The sequence below is a fragment of the Patagioenas fasciata genome, chromosome 14 (genome assembly GCF_037038585.1).
Source record: "Patagioenas fasciata isolate bPatFas1 chromosome 14, bPatFas1.hap1, whole genome shotgun sequence".
NCBI classification, from domain to species: Eukaryota; Metazoa; Chordata; class Aves; order Columbiformes; family Columbidae; genus Patagioenas; species Patagioenas fasciata.
In genome coordinates this window covers 17,644,440-17,665,257 of record NC_092533.1, presented here as the reverse complement: position 1 = coordinate 17,665,257, position 20,818 = coordinate 17,644,440, and the positions used below count along the sequence as shown (strand labels likewise).

At 52.3% G+C, this 20,818-nt stretch overlaps 3 protein-coding genes across 3 annotated transcripts; all 3 read right to left on the bottom strand.

Annotated features, from left to right (window-relative positions):
- Positions 1-274: 274 nt before the first annotated feature.
- Positions 275-7,523, bottom strand: LOC136107828 (protocadherin beta-15-like). Its single transcript, XM_065849169.2, has one exon. It carries the CDS (start codon positions 7,117-7,119, stop codon positions 4,678-4,680), a length of 2,442 nt encoding a protein of 813 aa, XP_065705241.1. The 5' UTR covers positions 7,120-7,523; the 3' UTR covers positions 275-4,677.
- A 173-nt stretch (positions 7,524-7,696) lies between these two features.
- Positions 7,697-14,076, bottom strand: LOC136107878 (protocadherin beta-4-like). Its single transcript, XM_065849258.2, has one exon. It carries the CDS (start codon positions 13,844-13,846, stop codon positions 11,414-11,416), a length of 2,433 nt encoding a protein of 810 aa, XP_065705330.1. The 5' UTR covers positions 13,847-14,076; the 3' UTR covers positions 7,697-11,413.
- A 2,312-nt stretch (positions 14,077-16,388) lies between these two features.
- On the bottom strand, positions 16,389-20,432 carry LOC136107795 (protocadherin beta-15-like). Its single transcript, XM_065849112.2, has one exon. It carries the CDS (start codon positions 20,087-20,089, stop codon positions 17,648-17,650), a length of 2,442 nt encoding a protein of 813 aa, XP_065705184.1. The 5' UTR covers positions 20,090-20,432; the 3' UTR covers positions 16,389-17,647.
- Positions 20,433-20,818: the final 386 nt, after the last annotated feature.

Sequence of the window (20,818 nt, the reverse complement as noted above, 5' to 3'; positions counted from 1 at the left end):
TCTATCAATCTACTCAGATTAAGTCTATAGTCGGTCATTTACATCTCGATGTCACGGCCAGAAGTTCAGAGTTTCGGGGAGCCATAGATGCCTGCCAGCTCTTCTGTACTCCCCACAATTTTTCTCAATGCTCTATTGGTAGCATATCCAAACTCCACCTTCCTCAGCCAGGAGACCAAATGAGAAAAAAAATCTCCAAAAAACTCCAAAAAACTCCCAAAATTTTGACCGGGATTTCCCAATAAGAACATCTCTACAAAGACTACTTTCTCAATTCAAGTAGGCATAATTTTTATTTCCCTTTTACATATAACTCTATTACAGTTTAAAAGGGCCCAGTTTATGACTGCAGCACAACACAGTGCGAGGGTTTCAGATGTCCTGTGCCACACTGCCTTCATTCAAAAAATCTGTTATTATGCATGGGTTGACAGTCATTCTTAAGTGAAATATATAAGACCATGCTCAAAGATGATTCTTAGAGTAGAAGCAGTACAGGCAAAAAGGAGAATGCAAATGCTGAGACACAAACCCAGAAAATAATCTCAGGACAGTTTTCCACTCCCATCAAGAAGCCTCTGAATTTAGGAGTAAAAATGATAAGACCAAAATCAGTGGTCCCTTTTTCAGATTTTCAGAACTCTGTACAGTTACCGCCTTTTAGCGGGCACTTCCACTACATCAAAATTTAACAAGCGGGACAGAAGACAAGCTTGGCAAAACAGGGAACTCCTCAGAGAGTTCATGAGGAAAAAGCAATCACATCATCTCTGGAAGCAAGGTCAGGCTTTGCAGGAAGATTGCATAGTTTGGTACCCTTATGCAAGGAGAAGACATGAAAGGCAGGAGATCAGTAGAGATGAAACTGGCCAGTGGTGTATCAGACAACAAGAAAGGGTTTTTAAAGTACAATAATAGCAAGAGGAGGTCCGAAGAAAACATTGGATTGATAGTTGTTGAAGCTGGTCACTTGAATAACAGGGATGAAGAAGAAGTGGAGGCACTAAAGGCTTTTCTTGCCTCAGGCTTCAATTATACTGATAGCCCTTGTGCTGTCTCATCCACTGAGTCAGAGGACCACAAGTCTGGGAACAGTGACTTGCCATTGGTGGACACTGAAGTTATAAGTGACCAGTTCTATCAGCTGAATGTTCACAAGTCCATGGGGCTGATGGGATTCATCCCAGAGTACTGAAGGAACTGGTGGACGTTACAGAAAGACCCCTCTTGATCATCTGCCAAAGGTCTTGGGAGTCTGCAGATGTCCCTGCTGACTGGAAGCTGACCAGGGTTCTTCCAGTTTACAAGAAAGGCATGAGGGCAGACCCAGGAAACCACAGACCTGTTTGTCTAACCTTTGTTATTGGAAAAACTATGGTGAAAACCATAGTGGGTACTACTGAAAGAACATTTAAAGAACAACACAATAATCAGGCACAGTCAACACGAGCTCACCGAGGGAAACTCCTGTTTAATTTGACATCTTTCTATGGTAAGGTCACCTGCCTCATGGATGAAGGCAGTGGCTGTAGTAAGGCTCACAGCATCCTTCTGAGCACATTGTCCAACTGTGAGATGAGTAGATTCACGGTGCACTGGGTAAAGAAGTGGCTAAAGTGTGGAGTTCTAATAGCTGTAATGAATGAGGTGACACCTCGCTGGTGACCGATCATCACAGGTGTTCCTCAGGGTACAGGTCTAGTCCCAGGTTTGTTTAATATTATCATCAATGATCTAGATGCAGACCCTTGTCATAAAAAAGAAAGAGTGCCCCTCTTTCAGTCATTCAAGCCCTTTTAGGACTTTCCTGCAAGAAAGAGATTCTCATTTTTGATGTCACAGTAAAAGAAGTTCCCATGTAGACATTTTTGCTTGCAGAGGGCTTTCTCACCAGTACCATGTGGGAGATGCTTGTACATTCCTCGGTTGCAATGAGTTTTTATCCTTCTACCACAAGATTTGTGCAGCACAACAAAGTACAGGACAGCACAGCACAGGTCTGTGCTTGAAAATAGCCTGTAAGCAAGTGCATGTCTGTCTCTTCCCAAGTAGCAAGTGATAGAACAAGAGTAAATTTGCTTCAGTTGTGCCAGAAGAAGTTTAAATTGGATGATAAGAAATATTTCTTCAGTAAAAGGATTGTCAAGCACTGGAACAAGCACCCCTGGGAAGCAGTTGAGTCATCATCACTTGATGTAGCAGTCAGGGACATGGTTTAGTGATGGACTTGATAGTTCTCTGTTTACTGTTGAACTAAATGGTCTCAAGGATCTTTTCCAACTGAAATGATCCTAGGATTCTACTGAGGTTAGGTGGATAGTGATCCATTCGCTTCTTCATATGCAATCATGTTGTGGTCAGCAGCCCTTAAGAAGTCTGTCTTCAGGACTTTTCATCAGGGCCTTGTGGAAGGGACAGCTGTAGTTCTTTACATCTCCTGAGAGCAAACCCTCTCTCTCCCTGCTAGCTCTTTTCAACCACCAAATGCTCACTTCCTGGTAGTCCCCCAAATACTTCTCAAAGGAACAAGTGTGCTGTTCATCTGCCATCCATCTTCTGAAACTCCTACACATTTAGTGTCACAAACATTTTGTGTTCACACAGCTCCCAGTTCACATCTGCAGCTTCAGCTGTCCAGAGAGTTGGAAAGGTCACTCCCCCCACCTCACTGCTTTGACGAGGCTTTTGCACACCCAGGGGTCACTCTTAGGGCAGGGGTGTGTTTCCCATGACTTGGATCAAACTGGGCCCTGTCACAGCCAGAAGCTCAGTGCTCTGAAGACCTGTAGACACCTGCCAGCAATTCCGTCCTCCTGCAGTTTTCCAGAATGCTCTATCAGCTGCATCTCCAAACTGCAGAAATGTACCTGCTCAAACTTACCTCAGTAAGGAACAAAACGAGAAAAAAAAATCCAGCCTCCTGAAAGTTTTCCCAAAAAGAACATCTCTACAAATACAGTCTCCACACACAGCATTGAGGGGTTCTCTTTATTTCACTTTTACACAAAACTCTATCGTGGTTAACAGTGGTGCAGTATATAAAAACAGCACAACACAGCCTGAGTGTTTCTAAATAATCCATGCCACACTGCATTCATTCGAACAGTCTGTTATTATACACGGGTTGACAGTCCTTCTTATGAAGAATAGGCCAGGAAATGCTCAAATACAATTCACAAAGCAGAAGGAGAAAGGGCAAAAGTGAGAATGCAAAAGCTCTACAAAAACCTAGAAAATAATCTTAGGAAAGCTTTCCACTCTCAGCAAAAGTCTCTGAATTTGGCAACAACAATGACAAGATCAAACACAATAGCCCATTTCCAAGTTCATATCAATTCTACCTTCAGACAAACTCCTTGGAAGTGAATTCTGGAGTTTCCTTACAATGCATTCAAAAACAATGAATGTGTTTTTACAACTGTACAGTTACAGTCTATGCCAAAATTGTTCTTTTCATTTACATTTTAGACATATATTGCAGTTCACAATGGTACAGTTTATAACTGTAACACAAGATAGCTTGAGGGTTTCTAAAAATGCTATGTCACACTGCCTTCATTCACACAATCTGTTACTGTATGTGGGATGACAGTCCTTCTTAAGAGGAAGAGGTCAAACATGGTACACAAAGGAGAAAGGACAAAAAGGTGAATCCAAAAGCTCTGCACAACCTCTGCAAATCATCTAAAGATACCTTTCCAGTCCCATCAAGAAGACTCTGAATTCAGGAACAACAATGACAGGACCAAACTCAGCGACCCTTTCCAAGTTCATCTGACTCTACATTCAGACAAACTCCTTTGAGGTGACACATGGAGTTTCCTTACAATGTACTCAGAGACAAAGAATGGCTCTTCACAATTCTATACAGTTACAGCCTATACCAACATTGTTTCTGCTGCTGTAATTTCAAGGCAATCGCAAGGAGAAAGCCCACCTGTGCACTGCCCTTTCATGTGCCAAAGCAAAGTCTCATTCTGCATGATGCTGGTCTCCCCTGCAGAAGCTGGGACTCCTCTTTTACATGCATCAAAATACCTTTCTTGCCTGATGACCTGGAACTCTGAGCATCAGAGCGGTTCAATGCGAGCAACTCCTTGCTTCAGCAGACAGCACTAGGACAGCATATGCAGAAACACAAAATCTGTATGGACAGACATAGTGACCACAAGGCAAAACACACAGGCCACACATCCCAGAGACAAACACATCCAGAACTCAGAGTAGAGAGAGCCCCGTGCTTGACTTATATTGTAACACAATACTCACAACTTCCTTGCTCTCTCCATCCAGGAGAAGGGCTACGTGCATTTCAGTGAGCAGGTGACCGGTCTGCATGACTGTGCCATGGTCTTACAGCACAGAAGAGGGCCACTGTCTTGCCTAACAGAAAACCAAGAACTCAGCTGGGGGCCTGGAACTAACTTCACTCTTGAAATATTTCAGAAATGTCTCCAAGAGAACTGGAAAATATTATTAACTATCTGAGGGAGCCTTTATATGATTCTGTTTCTTCTTCTGAGGGGGAAACAAATTTTCACCTGAGTAAAAATCTGAGAGAAATCAATGTTGCAAATTGTAAATGCAGATTTACTGAAGAGGAACCATTGCCACATGTTGGAATTCACATCCCTTTCTATCAGGGGTCCTGAAACCTCTGGCTGTACTGACTCCACACTACTTAAAGGAAAGATCATTGAACTGCTCCGCAGAGAGCATCCCTGGGTTCTCTGGTGCTACATCTTCTATACTGATAGGGTGACTGGGGAAATCCTGTTCACCATCAGTGCCTTCACCAGTGGTGCAGTGCTGTGGTGGTAGGCTGGGGAGGATGGGCTTCAGGAACTTGAACTCGCTGTTGCCCGAGCCTGTTGTGAGGCTGATCTCATAGCAATAGGGGTGGGGCAGGGTGCCTGCAGCAGCTGCATCGGCCAGGCCACCCTGCAAGGTGCCAGCACCGTAGAGCACGTGCCCACCCTTGATCTCCCTTCTCATGCACACCTTGCGAGCAACGAAGGCTGCCATGGATGCGAGGAAGAGGAGTGAAACAAAAACCAATGAAATTATTAAATACATTGTTAGGGAGTCACCATCATCCTCTGTGGCCAGGCTGCTGTGTGGTAGGCGCACATCTGAGAAGTCACTGAGCAAGAGTGCACTCAGTGAGGCTGTGGCTGACAGCGGTGGTTGCCCGTTGTCATGCACCAGAACCACGAGCTTCTGTTTTACAGTATCTCTCTCCGTCACAGGCCTCCTCAGTCGCACCTCCCCACTTTGGGCACTCACCACAAACAGTCCAGGGTCAGTGGCCCTCAACAGGTGGTACGAGAGCCACGAGTTCTGCCCCGAGTCAGCATCAACAGCCACCACTTTGGTGACAAGGTATCCAGCATCAGCTGACATGGGCACCAGTTCACTGGAAGGTGGGCTGCTGCCCTGTGAGGGATACAACACCAGTGGTGCATTGTCATTCTCATCCACCACAACAAGGCGGACAGTGACATTGGAATTGAGTGAGGGAGACCCTATGTCAGAAGCACGCACTAAGACTTCAATCTGCTTCACCTGCTCATAGTCCAGAGGCCGCAACACAAACACATCCCCATTCTCAGAGTTCACAGAGATGCAGGAACAGGGAGGCTGCTCTGTGGGGCGGGCTGGTAACAGGGAATAGGTCACCTTGGCATTCGACCCTGTGTCTGCATCTGCAGCAGTGACAGCTCCAACAAGCACCGTGGGGACATTGTTCTCATGCACATACATGGTGTACGATGTCTGGCTGAAGACAGGAGCATTGTCATTCACATCAGAGATGTCCACTGTGAAGGTCTGGGTGGTTGTGAGAGGAGGTGACCCTGCGTCTGCTGCTGTGACACTCAGGATGTACTGTGCAATCTCCTCGCGGTCCAGCTCACTCACGGTAACCAGCTCATAGTAATTCTTATAGGCTTGACGCAGGGAGAATGACAGCTGGTCCTCAAGGGCACAGGAGATCTTCCCATTGGCTCCAGAATCCCTGTCCCTGACAGTAAAGAGGGCGACCACTGTCCCAGGTAATGTGTTCTCAGGGAGGGGGCTGCTGAAGGAACTGACCACCAGCTCTGGTGCATTGTCATTCACATCCACCACCTCCACCAACACCTTGCAGATTGCTGACAGGCCACCACTATCCCTGGCTTGCACGGTGAGTTCATGACTCTCTGTTGCCTCGAAGTCCAGAGGCTTTGAGAGTCTAATTTCACCACTGGTGGGGTCAATCACAAATACCGAGTCACTCTGGCCCAGCGCTGAGATCAACTGATATGAGATGTCCCCATTAGGTCCTGCATCCAGATCAGTTGCCACCACACTGAGAACCACAGAGCCCTCTGGTGCGTTTTCCAAAACCTTTGCAATGTACACTTTCTGTGTGAAGACTGGAGAATTGTCATTTACATCCAGAACAATAATGAGGATTTCAGCGGTCCCACTCCTGGGAGGAGAGCCCCCATCCATGGCAATGACAGTGAAATGTATGTCTGCCTGCTCCTCTCTATCTAACGGCTTTTCCAAGACCAGTTCAATATACTTTTCATCCCCACTCTGAATTCCAAAGGAAACACTAAAGTATTCATTCTCGGGAGAGATGCTGTAAGCCTGGATGCTGTTGCTGCCAATATCCAGGTCCTGAGCCCCCACCAGTGGGAAACGCGAGCCCGGGTCGCTCCTTTCAGGGATCTTAAAAGTGACTTGTTCCTCTGGGAAAACGGGCGCATGGTCATTGATGTCCTTCACGGTCACCTCGACCCGCAAGAACTGCAGGGGGTTGACCAGCACCAGCTCGAAGAGCAGCGTGCAGGTAGCAGCCTGCCCGCACAGCTCCTCCCGGTCCAGCCTCTCCGCCACGACCAGGCGGCCGGTGCCGCGCTCTAAGCGAAAGTGCTGCCGGCCGTCCTCCGAGGCCAGGCGGGCGCGGCGAGTCGAGAGCTGCGCCGGGGCCAGCCCCGCGTCCTCCGCCACGTTGGCTACCACCGAGCCGCTCTCCCCCTCCTCGGCTACGGAGTAGCGCAGGGGCTGGGAGCGAGCGTGCACCAGGGACAGGAAAGCAGAGACACAAAGCACTTGCCTTGCGATCGCCATATCGGGCCGGCCCGGGACAGCCTCCGTCTCGCGGATCGCCCGCGCAGTCCTCCACGGAAAGCGGCGCCCGGCAGCAGCGTGGCGTGCGCGGTCACTTTCTCTCACTCTCTCCCTCCTTGTTTCTCACAGAGTCAGGCTAGCGATCCGGAGAGCGGCTGCCACGGTCCGGAAGCGAGTGGCACGTTGCGCCGCTCACCTCCGTTCGCCGCCGCCGCTGCTGCCCGGCCGGGCTGGGCTGGGCAGGGCTGGATCTGGCTCGTCCGCCTCCCCGTTCGCAGCCGCTCGGCGACGCCTTAACCGGGAGCGCCACCCTGCGGCCCGCCGCCAGACTGCGCTGCCGCCTGGCACCAGCACACGGATCTGCGTGTACTCGCGCGGCTGCGGTCCTTCGCCCGCCTGGGGTCCCGAGGGAAGACGGGCCCGCAAAGCGCCGGGGAGGGAAGCGCAGGGACGGAGAGACAAGAGCCCTGCGGAGCCGCCGCGTCGGCCAGAGCTCACGGGCAGCGCCGGTACCTGCCCCCCGTCTTTCCCCATCCTGTGCCACGCCCGGCCAATCCGTGTCTTTCTACACACTCGCAAGGACAGAGACACGAGAGCCCTGCGGGGCCGCCGCGTCAGCCCGAGCGCATGGGCAGCGCCGGCACCTGCCCTATGTCAGCCCCCTCTCTATGCAGCACCCGGTCAATCCTTTCTGCACGACAAACGCAAAGTGTTTCCGTCGGTAAGACGAAGGCTGAGCCCGGACGGACGCAGCCGCCTTCCCCAGCTGGGGAAACCAGGCAAGATCCTCCACCGGGGCAGCACGGAGGGAACGGAAGGGATCAGCGAGACATTGATTCAGGGTCTCAGCCTGAGGAACGGGAAGGGAGGCAAGACTTAGGCGTGAATGAGCCTGCCGGCCGGCTATACAAACGGCTAAGTGGGGCGACGGGTTGAACTCCGTGGGTCTGTTTCCCTGTCGACAGCGGGCTGCGACATACACAGCGATTCATCGTACTTTTCGCCCAGACACAGCGCTGGGCACCAGCGGTTACTGTTTCGTCCTCTGCTCAGGAGTGTAAACGAGCTGGAGAAACCAGTGTGATGCCGGAGAAGCAGTGTCAGAACGCAGCTGCTGTCCGCGCTCTCGCACCAGCATAACCGGAGTTGGCAGGAGGTAAGGCACCTGCAGCGCATTTTCATTCTCGTCCAGGATCACCAGCCGCACCGACAGCGCCGGCGCGCCGCCGTCCTCCGCACCCACCCACAGCTTCACCTCGCGCACCTGCTCGTAGTCGAACGAGCGCAGCGCGTACAGCGCGCCCGTCTCCGTCTCCACCGACACGTACGACGACAGCGGCGCGCCCCGCACACGCCCCTCCCCCAGCCGGTACCGCACGCGCGCGTTCTGCCCCCAGTCCGCATCCGGCGCCCGCCGGGTTGTTCTCGGGCAGACGGGCGGTGCAGCGCCTCCGCGACCAACGACGCGTTGTCGTTCCCGTCCAGTACCCGCAGACACAGCACCGTGCAGCTCCACAGTGCCGGCGACTCGCCGTCCGCCGCCCGCACCGTCACGTTGTTGGCCGACAGTTCCTCCCGGTCCGTTTCCTCGCCATCACCAAGCAATAACACTCCTCGAAGGACTTCTGCAAACGGAACGGGAGGGACACTCGTTTCCGCTAACAGCAACTGCTGCGATCTGGCACTGGGCAGCGGCTTCTGCCTCGCCGCCCTCCCACTCCTGCTCAGCCAACAGCGCCTGCTGCAGCCCTGCGCTCGCCTGCATCCCACAATGCTTGCAGATTCAGGGACATGCGTGCATCCAGGAGAGTCTCTCTGACAAGTCCTGTCAACAGCATTGCTTCCTAAACGGCACCTCCGACGACCCGCTCGGGAAACTTCAGCAGCTTGTTCAGACTCTCTAGTGCACAAAATAGTCTCCCCCGCTCATAGGGTAAAGACAGTAATAAGCCATCTCGTTATGAATTACGTGACACATACAAACCGTCGAGCTGGAAGACTCCGAGAGGCAGCAGTCTTACACCAGGAGGGGCTGGTTCCTTGTCATCTCACTAAGAGACACATGCTGATTAAGTCTCATTCACAACTCTGTCGATTATACCTCACACCGTTGGGAGAGATTAGCACAGATAAACCTACGTCCTTTTAGATGTGGAGAATCCTGAGCAGAGGAGCATGACACAGAACTCCAGCCACAAACAATGTGACATGCAGACCCTGGTCATAGAAACGAATCAGCACCCACTTTTCAGGCATTCAAGACAGTACAATGCTTCTTTGCAAGAAAACAATTCTCTTAATTATTTTGAGTGTCACAGTAAAAAAAAACCCATATCTCTTTATCACAGGTGGCTGACTCACCTGTACCAGGTGGGAGCTCCCTGCATGTTCCTTGTTTACAATGAGCTGAGTTTATCATTCTGCTACAAAATTTCTGCAGCACAACACAGTACAGGACACCTCAGACCTGTGGCTGAATGGAGATTGTAAAGAGCTGGATGTCAGTCTCTTCCCAAGGAACAGGTGACAGCATGACAGGAAATAGCCTCAAGTTGCACCAGGGGAAGTTTAAATTTGGATGCTAAGAAAACTTAATTCCCATGAAGTATTGTCAAGCATTGGCACAGGCTACCCATGGAAGTTGCCACCCCAAGACGTGGTGCTCAACGATATGGTTTACTGGAGGACTAGGTAGTCTTCAGTTTAACAGATGGATTTGGTCATGTCAGGGACCTTTTCCAGCTGAAATGATTCTATGATTCTACTCAGGTTAACTGGATAGTCAATCATTTCCACTTCAACGTCAGAGCCGGACGTTTAGGGTTTAGGAGACCCATAGATGCCCACCAGCAATTCCCTTTTTTCCACAATTTTTCTCAATACTCTATTGGCTGCATCTCCAAACTGCAGAAATGTAACAACGAGGGTAACCACCTTCCTCAGCCAGGAGACCAAATGAAAAAAAAAACTCCTGGCCTCTTGAAAGCTTTGAGAAAGGTTTCCAATAAGAACATCTCTATAAAGGTTACTCTCAGAACTCAAGTGGGCATTCTTTTTATTTTGCTTTTACACACAACTCTGTTGCAGTTCAGAAGGGCACAGTTTATGACTGCAACACAGCACAGCGTGAGGGTTTCAGATGTCCTGTGCCACACTGCCTTCATTCAAAAAATCTGTTATTATACATGGGGTGACAGTCATTCTTAAGGGAAATATTTAAGACCATGCTCAAAGATGGTTCTTAGAGTAGAGGAAGTACAGACAAAAAGGAGAATGCAAATGCTGAGACACAAACCCAGAAAGTCATCTCGGGGCAGTTTCCCACTCCCATCAAGAAGCCTCTGAATTTGGTAACAACAATGATAACACCAAATTCAGTGGCCCCTTTCCAAGTTCATCTTGATTCTACCTTCAGACAAAATCCTTTGAAGCAACTTGTGGAGTTTCCTTACAATGCACTCAAAGCCAATGAAAGTGTTTTCACAACTCTTTACAGTTATAGTCTCTACCAACATGGTTGGTGTTGCTATAATTTCAAGCCAATCCCAAGCAGACAGCCTGTCTATGCACCTTTATCACACATGCCAAAGCAAAGTCTCATTCTGCATGCTGCTGTTCTCCCCTAGAGAAGACGAGATTGCTGTTCTGCAAGGGTAAAGATATCTACATTGCATCATGACAGGTTGAATGTCAGCAGCTCCCTGCTTCACCAGACAGCACTAGAGCAGCATATGCAGCCACAAAATGGCTGTATGAACAGACATAGTGACCAAAATGCAAAACACACAGACCCAACACATCTCAGACACAGAAACATCCAGAACATGGAACAGAAAGAGCCCTGTGTTTGTGCCACATTGCAATACAGTACACAAAACTTTGCTCTTGTGAACCAGGAGAAGGGCTATGTGCATTTCAGTGAGCAGGTGATTTGTCTGCCCATGCCATTGTGTTACAGCACAGAAAAAGAGGGCCATGGTCTTGCCTAACAGCAAGCGACACAAGAACTTAGCTGGAGGACCCTGGAACTAACCCCACTCTTGAAGAATTTCAAAAATAGCTGTAACAGAAATGGAACATGTTGTTTCCAGGGTAACAGGGCTGTTAGCTTCTTTTCTTTCTTTTTAGAGGGGAAGAAAACCTTTAATCTGAATAAAGATTTGAGGGAAATCTAGGTTGCCAATTGCAAATGAAGATTTACTCTGACGAAACCATTGTCACATGTTGTAGCCCACATCCTTTCCCATCATGAGGCCTGAAGCCCCTGGCTGAGCTGACTCCACATTTAACTAAATTAAAGACTATTGAACTGCTCTGCAGAGAGCATCCCTGGATGGGCAGGTGCCACATCCTCCAGGGTGATAGGGCCACTGGGGAAAACCTGTTCATCATCAGTGACCCTACCAGTGGTGCAGTGCTGTGGTGGCAGGCTGGGGAGGATGGGCTTCAGGAACTTGAACTCGCTGTTTCCTGAGCCTGTTGTGAGGCTGATCTCATAGCAATAGGGGTGGGGCAGGGTCCCTGCAGCAGCTGCATCAGCCAGGCCGCTCTGCAAGTTTCCAGCACCATAAAGCATATGCCCACCCTTCAGCTCATTTCTCTTGCACATCTTGCGGAGAACAAAGGCTGCCATGGATGCGAGGAAGAGAAGTGAGACAAAGACCAATGAAATTATTAAATACATTGTTAGGGAGTCACCATCATCCTCTGTGGCCAGGCTGCTGTGTGGTAGACGCACATCTGAGAAGTCACTGAGCAGGAGTGCACTCAATGAGGCTGTGGCTGACAGCGGTGGCTGCCCGTTGTCTCGCACCAGAACAACAAGCTTCTGCTTCATGGGGTCTCTCTCTGTCACGGGCCTTCTCAGCCGCACCTCGCCACTTTGAGCACCCACCACAAACAGTCCAGGATCGGTGGCCCTCAGCAGGTGGTACGAGAGCCACGAGTTCTGCCCCGAGTCAGCATCAACAGCCACCACTTTGGTGACAAGGTACCCAGCCTCAGCTGACATGGGCACCAGTTCACTGGATGGTGGGCTGCTGTCCTGTGAGGGGTACAACACCAGTGGCACATTGTCATTCTCATGCACAACGACAAGGCGGACAGTGACATTGGCACTGAGTGGAGGAGACCCTGCATCAGAGGCACGCACAGAGACTTCAATCTGCTTCACCTGCTCATAGTCCAGAGGCCGCAACACAAACACATCCCCATTCTCAGAGTTCACAGAGATGCAGGAACAGGGAGGCTGCTCTGTGGGGTGGGCTGGTAACAGGGAATAGGTCACCTTGGCATTTGACCCTGTGTCAGTATCTGCAGCGCTGACAGCTCCAACAAGCACTGTGGGGACATTGTTCTCATGCACATACATGGTGTACGATGTCTGGTTGAAGATAGGAGCATTGTCATTCACATCAGAGATGTCCACTGTGAAGGTGTGGGTGGTTGTGAGAGGAGGTGACCCCGCGTCTGCTGCTGTGACACTCAGGATGTACCGTGCAGTCTCTTCCCGGTCCAGCACACTCACAGTCACCAGCTCATAGTAATTCTTATAGGCTGGATGCAGGGAGAATGCGAGCTGGTCCTCAAGGGCACAGGAGATCTTCCCATTGGCTCCAGAATCTCTGTCCTTGACATTAAAGAGGGCGACCACCATTCCGGGTAATGCATTCTCAGGGAGGGGGCTGCTGAAGGAACTGACCACCAGCTCTGGTGCATTGTCATTCACATCTACCACCTCCACCAACACCTTGCAGATTGCTGACAGGCCACCACCATCTGTGGCCCGCACACTAAGCTCATATTTCTCTGCAGCCTCAAAGTCCAGAGGCTTTGTAAGTTTAATTTCACCACTCACTGGGTCAATCACAAATGTTGAGTCACTCTGGCTCACTGCTTGGCTAAACTGATAGGAGATGTCCCCATTAGGTCCAACATCCACATCTGTTGCCACCACTCTGATAACCACAGAGCCCTCTGGTGCATTTTCCAAAACCTTCCCAATGTACACTCTCTGTGTGAAGAGTGGGGTGTTGTCATTTACGTCTAGAACAACAATATGGATTTCCATGGTCCCACTCCTGGAAGGAGAGCCGCCATCCATAGCAATGAGACTGAAACGCATATCTGCCTGCTCCTCTCTGTCCAGCGGCTTTTCCAAGACCAGTTCCACGTACTTTTCATAATCACTGTGACTCCCAAAGAAGACGCTAAAGTACTCGTTCTCGGGAGAGATGCTGTAAGCCTGGATGCTGTTGCTGCCAATATCCAGGTCCTGAGCTCCCTCCAGTGGGAAACGCGAGCCCGGGTTGCTGGTTTCCAGGATCTTAAAAGTGACTTGTTCCTCCGGGAAAACGGGCGAATGGTCATTAATATCCTGCACGGCCACCTCGACCCGAAAGAACTGCAGGGGGTTGGCCAGCACCAGCTCGAAGGGCAGCGTGCAGGTAGCAGCCTGCCCGCACAGCTCCTCCCGGTCCAGCCTCTCCGCCACGACCAGGCGGCCGGTGCCGCGCTCTAAGCGAAAGTGCTGCCGGCCGTCCTCCGAGGCCAGGCGGGCGCGGCGAGCCGAGAGCTGCGCCGGGGCCAGCCCCGCGTCCTCCGCCACGTTGGCTACCACCGAGCCGCTCTCCCTCTCCTCGGCTACGGAGTAGCGCAGGAGCTCAGAACGACCGTGCACGAGGGACAGGAAAGCAGAGAGACAAAGCACTTGCCTTGCGAACGCCATGTCGGGCCGGTCCGGGACAGCCTCCGTCTCGCGGATCGCCTGCGCAGTCCTCCGCGGAAAGCGGCGCCCGGTAGCGGCGCGGCAGACGCGGTCGTCTGCCCTCCCTCCTTTCTTGCTCACTGAGTCCTACTGGGGGGTCCTAAACGCGGCTGCCTTGTCCCGGCGGCGGAAGGCACGGAGCACCGCTCGCCGCCACCGCTGCTTCCCGGCCGGGCTGGGCTGGGCAGGGCCGGACCGGGCTCGGCCACCTCCCCGCTCGTAGCCGTTCGGCGACGTCTTGGCCGGGAGCGCCACCCTGCGGCCCGCCGCCAGACTGCACCCGCCGCCGCCCGCTGCTCGCGGTGCCGCCTCTCACCAACACACGGACCCGCACGTACTCGCACGGCTGCGGTCCCTCGTCCGCCTGGGGTCCCGCGGCAGGACGGACCCTCATGAGCTGGGGAGGGAAGCGCAGGGACGGAGAGATGAGAGTGATTCTTCTGTCGGCCGGCGAGGCAGGTGGCCGAGCGGGAGGAACGTTGTGTTCCCTCGGTCTGTTCCCTTCTCGTCAGCGTGTTGAAGCTGTGCAGTGGTTCTTCGTCCCTGCCCGTCCCTGCTTTAGCCGTGTTCAGTAACGGGAATTCGCTCCCACTCCAGCCGCTGGTCAGGAACGCTTCTTAGGGGTAAGCCGGAGACAGAGTGTCCGTGCCAACCCCGTCTACGCCGTCGGTGTGGAAGTCGCCGTGAACGCTGCAGCGGAGTAGAGGACGGCGAAAGTCGTGCTTGGAAGAGAGCCTGACTCTGCTTGGCCACCGAAAAGCCGACGACGGAGAGGATTAAGAGCGCGGAGTCACAGCCAAGGAAGGCGATGAAATAGAGGGTGTGCAGGTTCCCTTGGCCACCTGCAACTACTGCTGCCTCCTCCCCTCAGGAGCGTGGTTGAGCTGGAGTAAGATTCAACCTCGCACCAGGACGATGCTGAGAGTGCCAGTGACGGAGCGCGGCGGCTGCCCCCAGTCTCGCAGCAGCACAAAGACATTTCGCCGGGGCGACTCGAGGTCCGTCCCGGCTCTTCCCGTTCGCACCTCGCCGCTGTGCAGCCCCACGCGGAACAACCCCGGCTCCGTCGCCTTGGCCAGCTCGTACGACAGCCACGCGTTCTGCCCCGCGTCCGCGTCCACCGCCACCACCTTGGCCACCAGCGCCCCGGGCTCCGCCGAGCGCGGCGCCAGCTCCACGCCCGCCCAGCCCGCGCCCGCCGCAAGCGCCGCCGCCGGCGGGTACAGCACCTGCGGCGCATTTTTGTTCTCGTCCACGATCACCAGCCGCACCGACACGTTGCTGCTCAGCGCCGGCGCGCCGCCGTCCTCCGCCCGCACCCACAGCTTCACCTCGCGCATCTGCTAGTAGTCGAACGAGCGCAGCGCGTACAGCGCGCCCGTCTCCGCCTCCACCGACACGTACGACGACAGCGGCGCGCCCCGCCCTCTCCCAGCCGTCCACCGACACACAAACTCTCGAGCTGCAACAACCTGAGAGGCAGCAGTTGTACACGAGGAGCTGCTTGTTCCTCCTCATGGTAGTAAGAGAGACGCAACTCTTTAAGTGTCATTCACAATTCAGTCCCTCATAGCTCACACTCGTGAAAGAAATGAGCAGAGATAAGCCTCCCTCCTACCAGATGAGGAGAACCCTGAGCAGAGGAGCATCACGCAGCATGCCATGCGGACCCCAGTCATAGAGAAAAATGAATGCACACATTTCAGTTTTTCAAGCTATTATAGAACTTTCCTGCAGGAAAGCAAATCTCTTCATCATTTCTGCTGTCACACTACAACAACTTAGCATGCAGATTTTTTGCTCGTATGTGGCTTTCTCACCTCTGCCACAGCAGAGTTGCCTGCACATTCCTCAGACTTGAGATTATTGCTCTGCTACAAAATTTCTGCAGAACAACAAGCATGAGAGAGCACAGACGTGCTGAAAGGAGATTGGAGTTAGCTCGGTGTCAGTCTCTTTTCCCAAGTAACAAGTGATAGGATGAGAAAAAATGGCTTCGAGTTGTGCCAGGGGAGATTTAGATCGGATTTGAGCAAAAAATTATTCACTGAAAGTATTGTCAAGCAGTTACACAGGCTTTCCAGGGAAGTCTTTGAGCTGCCATGCAAGGACATGGTGCTCAGGGACATGGTTTAGTGGTGGACTTGGTAGTGCTAGGTTAACAGCTGGACTTGATGATATCATTAACTTTCTCCAACCTAAATGACTGTATGATTGTACTCGGGTTAACTGGACAATTGATCATTCACTGCTTGAGTTTCCAGCCAGAAGGTCAGTGCTTCGAAGACCCAGAGAAGCCTGCCACCAATTCCCTCCTCCCAACAATTTTCCTGAGTGCTCTACTTTTGTATCTCCAAACTACAGAAAATTACCCACTCATACTCACCTCAGTGGAAAAAAAAAAAAAAAAAAAGAAAAGAAAAGAAAAGAAAAAAAAAAATCCTCCAGGCCTGTTGAAACCTTTGACAGAGCTTGCCCAGAAAGAACATTACAAAGACTACTCTTTCAACTCAAGTGGGTGTCCTTTTTATTTCACTTTTACACACAAATGCAACACAATTCACAACACTAGAGTTTATAAATGAAGCACAAGACAGTAAGAGGGTTTCCAAATATTCTGTGCCACACTGCCTTCACTCAAATCATCTGCTATTATACATGGGGTGACAGTCATTCTTAAGAGGAATAGGTAAGATAATGCTCAAGACAGTTCACAGAGCAGAAGGGGTGAGGACAAAAAGGAGAATGCAAAAGCTCTACACAAACCCAGAAAATCATCTCAGAACAGCTTTTTACTCCCATCAAGAAGACACTGAGTCCAGGAAAAACAAAGATGAGATCAAATTAATGGCTCTTTCCAAGTTTATCTCGAATCTACCTTGAGATAAGGTGCTTTAAAGTGAGTTGTGGAGTTTCCTTACTGTGCACTCAAAGACAAAGAATGTGTTTTCACAACTCTGTACAGTTACAGTCTATGCCAACAGTGTTTGTTCTGCTATAATTTCAAGGTAATCCCAGGGAGAAAGCCCTTCCACCCACCTCTCTCTCATGCAGCAAAGGAAAATCTCATTCTGCATTTTGATGTTCACCCCTACAGAAGATGACGTTGTTCTCCAAGGGCCAAAATATCTTTCTTGCCTGATGAGTTGGAATTGCATGAAACACAAAGGTTGGATGTGAGCAACTCCCTCCTGTATTGGGCAGCACTAGGACAGCATATGCAGACACAGAATGGCTGTACAGATAGTGACCAGAAGGCAAAACACAAAGAACCCACACATGTCAGAAACAGAGACACCCAGAACCCAGATCAGAAAAAGCCCCGTGATTGCATCACATTGTAACACAATACTCGCAACTTCCTTGCTCTCCAGAACAGGACAAGGAGTACGTGCAATTCAGAGAGCAACTGATTTGTCTGCCAGACCAGGCCATTGCATTACATTACAGAATAAGAGGCCCATGGTCTTGCCTAACAGGAAGAGTGACAAGAACTTTGCTGGGGGCCCTGGAACTCACCTGACTCTTAAAGCATTTCATAAATGGTTGCAACAGAACTGACAGACATTATGAACTGTCTGACAAAGCCCTTAGGTTCATTTTGCAAGGGGGAGACAAGATTGCACATAACTAAAAATTTAAAGGGAAACAATGTTGTCAATTGATAATGCAGATTAACTCTGAAGGAATCATTGTCACACATTGTAGCACATATCTCTTCCTGTCACAGGACATGAAGCCTCTGCCTGTGCTGTCTCCACACTAGTTAAAGGAAAGACTATTGAACTGCTCCGCAGAGAGGGTCCCTGCATTGTTTGGTGCCATGTCCTCCATGGTAACAGGGTCACATGTGAAATCCTGCTCCTCACCTGTGCCCCTGCCCATGGTGCAGTGCTGTGGTGGCAGGCTGGGGAGGATGGGTTTCAGGAACTTGAACTCGCTGTTGCCTGAACCTGTTGTGAGGTTGATCTCATAGCAATAGGGGTGGGGCAGAGTCCCCATAGCAGCTGCATCAGCCAGGCCACCCTGCAAGGTGCCAGCACCATAGAGTACATGCCCACACTTCAACTCCTTTCTCTTGCAAACCTTGTGAGTGAAAAAGGCTGCCATGGATGCGAGGAAGAGGAGTGAGACAAAGACCAATGAAATTATTAAATACATTGTTAGCGAGTCACCATCATCCTCTGTGGTCAGGCTGCTGTGCGGTAGGTGCAGGTCTGAGAAGCCACTGAGCAGGAGTGCACTCAGCGATGCTGTGGCTGACAGCGGTGGTTGCCCGTTGTCTCGCACAAGGATAACAAGCTTCTGCTTCACAGCATCTCTCTCTGTCACGGGCCTCCTCAGCCGCACCTCCCCACTTTGGGCACCCACCACAAACAGTCCAGGGTCAGTGGCCCTCAGTAGGTGGTACGAGAGCCACGAGTTCTGTCCTGAGTCAGCATCGACAGCCACCACTTTGGTGACCAGGTACCCAGCCTCAGATGACATGGGCACCAGCTCACTGGGCGGTGGGTTGCTGTCCTGTGAGGGGTACAGCACCAGTGGTGCATTGTCATTCTCATCCACCACAACAAGGCGGACAGTGATGTTGGCACTGAGAGTAGGAGACCCTGCATCAGAAGCGCTCACTAAGACCTCGATCTGCTTCAGCTGCTCGTAGTCCAGAGGGCGCAGCACAAACACATCCCCATTCTCAGAGTTCACAGAGATGCAGGAACAGGGAGGCTGCTCTGTGGGGTGGGCTGGTAACAGGGAATAGGTCACCTTGGCATTTGACCCTGTGTCAGCATCTGCAGCGCTGACAGCTCCAACAAGCACCGTGGGAACATTGTTCTCACGCACATACATGGTGTATGATGTCTGGTTGAAGACAGGAGCATTGTCATTCACATCAGAGATGTCCACTGTGAAGGTCTGGGTGGTTGTGAGAGGAGGTGACCCCATGTCTGCTGCTGTGACACTCAGGATGTACTGTGCAATCTCTTCCCGGTCCAGCACACTCACAGTCACCAACTCATAGTAATTCTTATAGGCCGGATGCAGGGAGAATGACAGCTGGTCCTCAAGGGCACAGGAAATCTTCCCATTGGCTCCAGAATCTCTGTCTTTGACATTAAAGAGGGCGACCACTGTCCCAGGTAATGTGTTTTCAGGGAGGGGGCTGCTGAAGGAACTGACCACCAGTTCTGGAGCATTGTCATTCACATCCACCACTTGTACCAGCACCTTGCAGATTGCTGAGAGGCCACCACCATCAGTGGCTCGTACGCTGAGCTCGTATTTCTGTGCAGCCTCAAAGTCCAAAGACTTTGTGAGTTTAATTTCACCACTGATGGGGTCAATCACAAATCCCAAAGGAATCTGGCCCACGGCTTGGCTGAACTGATAGGAGATGTCCCCATTAACTCCCACATCCTGATCGGTTGCCACCACTCTGAGAACCACTGAACCCTCTGGTGCATTTTCCAAAATATGGCCAACATACCGATCCTGTGTGAAGACTGGTGCATTGTCATTTGCATCTAGAACTACAATATGGATTTGTGTGGTCCCACTCCTGGGCAGAACACCTCCATCCATGGCAATGACAGTGAAATGCATCTCTGCCTGTTCCTCTCTGTCTAGTGGCTTTTGCAAGACCAGTTCCACATATTTGTCACCATTACGCCGAGCCCCAAAGGAGACACTAAAGTACTCGTTCTCGGGAGAGATGCTGTAAGCCTGGATGCTGTTGTTGCCAGCATCCAGGTCCTGGGCTCCCTCCAGTGGGAAACGCGAGCCCGGGTTGCTGGTTTCTGGGATCTTAAAAGTGACTTGTTCCTCTGGGAAAACAGGCGCATGGTCATTAATGTCCTGCACGGCCACCTCGACCCGAAAGAACTGCAGGGGGTTGGCCAGCACCAGCTCGAAGGGCAGCGTGCAGGTAGCAGCCTGCCCGCACAGCTCCTCTCGGTCCAGCCTCTCCGCCACGACCAGGCGGCCGGTGCCGCGCTCTAAGCGAAAGTGCTGCCGGCCGTCCTCCGAGGCCAGGCGGGCGCGGCGAGCCGAGAGCTGCGCCGGGGCCAGCCCCGCGTCCTCCGCCACGTTGGCTACCACCGAGCCGCTCTCCCCCTCCTCGGCTACGGAGTAGCGCAAGGGCTGGGAGCGAGCGTGCGACAGAGACAGGAAAGCAGAGACACAAAGCACTTGCCTTGCGATAGCCATGTTGGCCCGACGCGGTACAGCTTCCGTCTCGTGGATCGCCCGCGCAGTCCTCCGCGGAAACCGGCGCCCGGCAGCAGCGTGGAGGCGGGGGGGGGGGATGCGGTCTCCTTTCTTGTCTCCCTCCTGCGTCTCGCCGAGTCCGGCTGCGGAGTTCGGAGGGCGGCTGCCGCGGTCTGGCAGCGGATGTCACGGGCCACCGCTCGCCTCCGTTCGTCGCCACCGGTGCTGCCCTGCCGACCTGGGCTTGGCAGGGCCAGACCGAGCTCGGCCGCCTCCCATCTCGCAACCTCTCGGCGATGCCTTGGCCGGGAGCGCCACCCTGCGGCCCACCGCCAGACTGCTCCCGCCGCCTCCCGCTGTCCGCGCTGCCGCCTCGCACCAGCACACGGAACCGCGCGCACACGCGAGGCTTCGGCCGCTCGCCCGCCTGGGGTCCCGCGGCAGGACGCGCGCACACTGCGCCGCGGAGGGAAGCGCAGGGACGGAGAGGTGGGAGCCATATGGGGCCGCCGGGTCAGCCCGAGCGCACCGCAACGCCGGCGCCTACGTCACGTCTTCCCCTGCTCTATGCAGCGCCCGGCAAATCCGTGCCTTTCTGCCCGACAAACACGAGGTGTTTCCTACACTACGACGAAGGCTGAGCCCGGAAGGACGGAGCCGCCTTCCCCGTCTGGGGAAACCAGGCAAGGGTCACAGCCGAGGCAGCAAGCGGGGAACAAAATGGCTCGA

Excerpts from the sequence above, each read along its gene's own strand:
- LOC136107828 (XM_065849169.2), bottom strand. The coding sequence starts at position 7,119 with ATGGCGATCGCAAGGCAAGTGCTTTGTGTCTCTGCTTTCCTGTCCCTG.
- LOC136107878 (XM_065849258.2), bottom strand. The coding sequence starts at position 13,846 with ATGGCGTTCGCAAGGCAAGTGCTTTGTCTCTCTGCTTTCCTGTCCCTC.
- LOC136107795 (XM_065849112.2), bottom strand. The coding sequence starts at position 20,089 with ATGGCTATCGCAAGGCAAGTGCTTTGTGTCTCTGCTTTCCTGTCTCTG.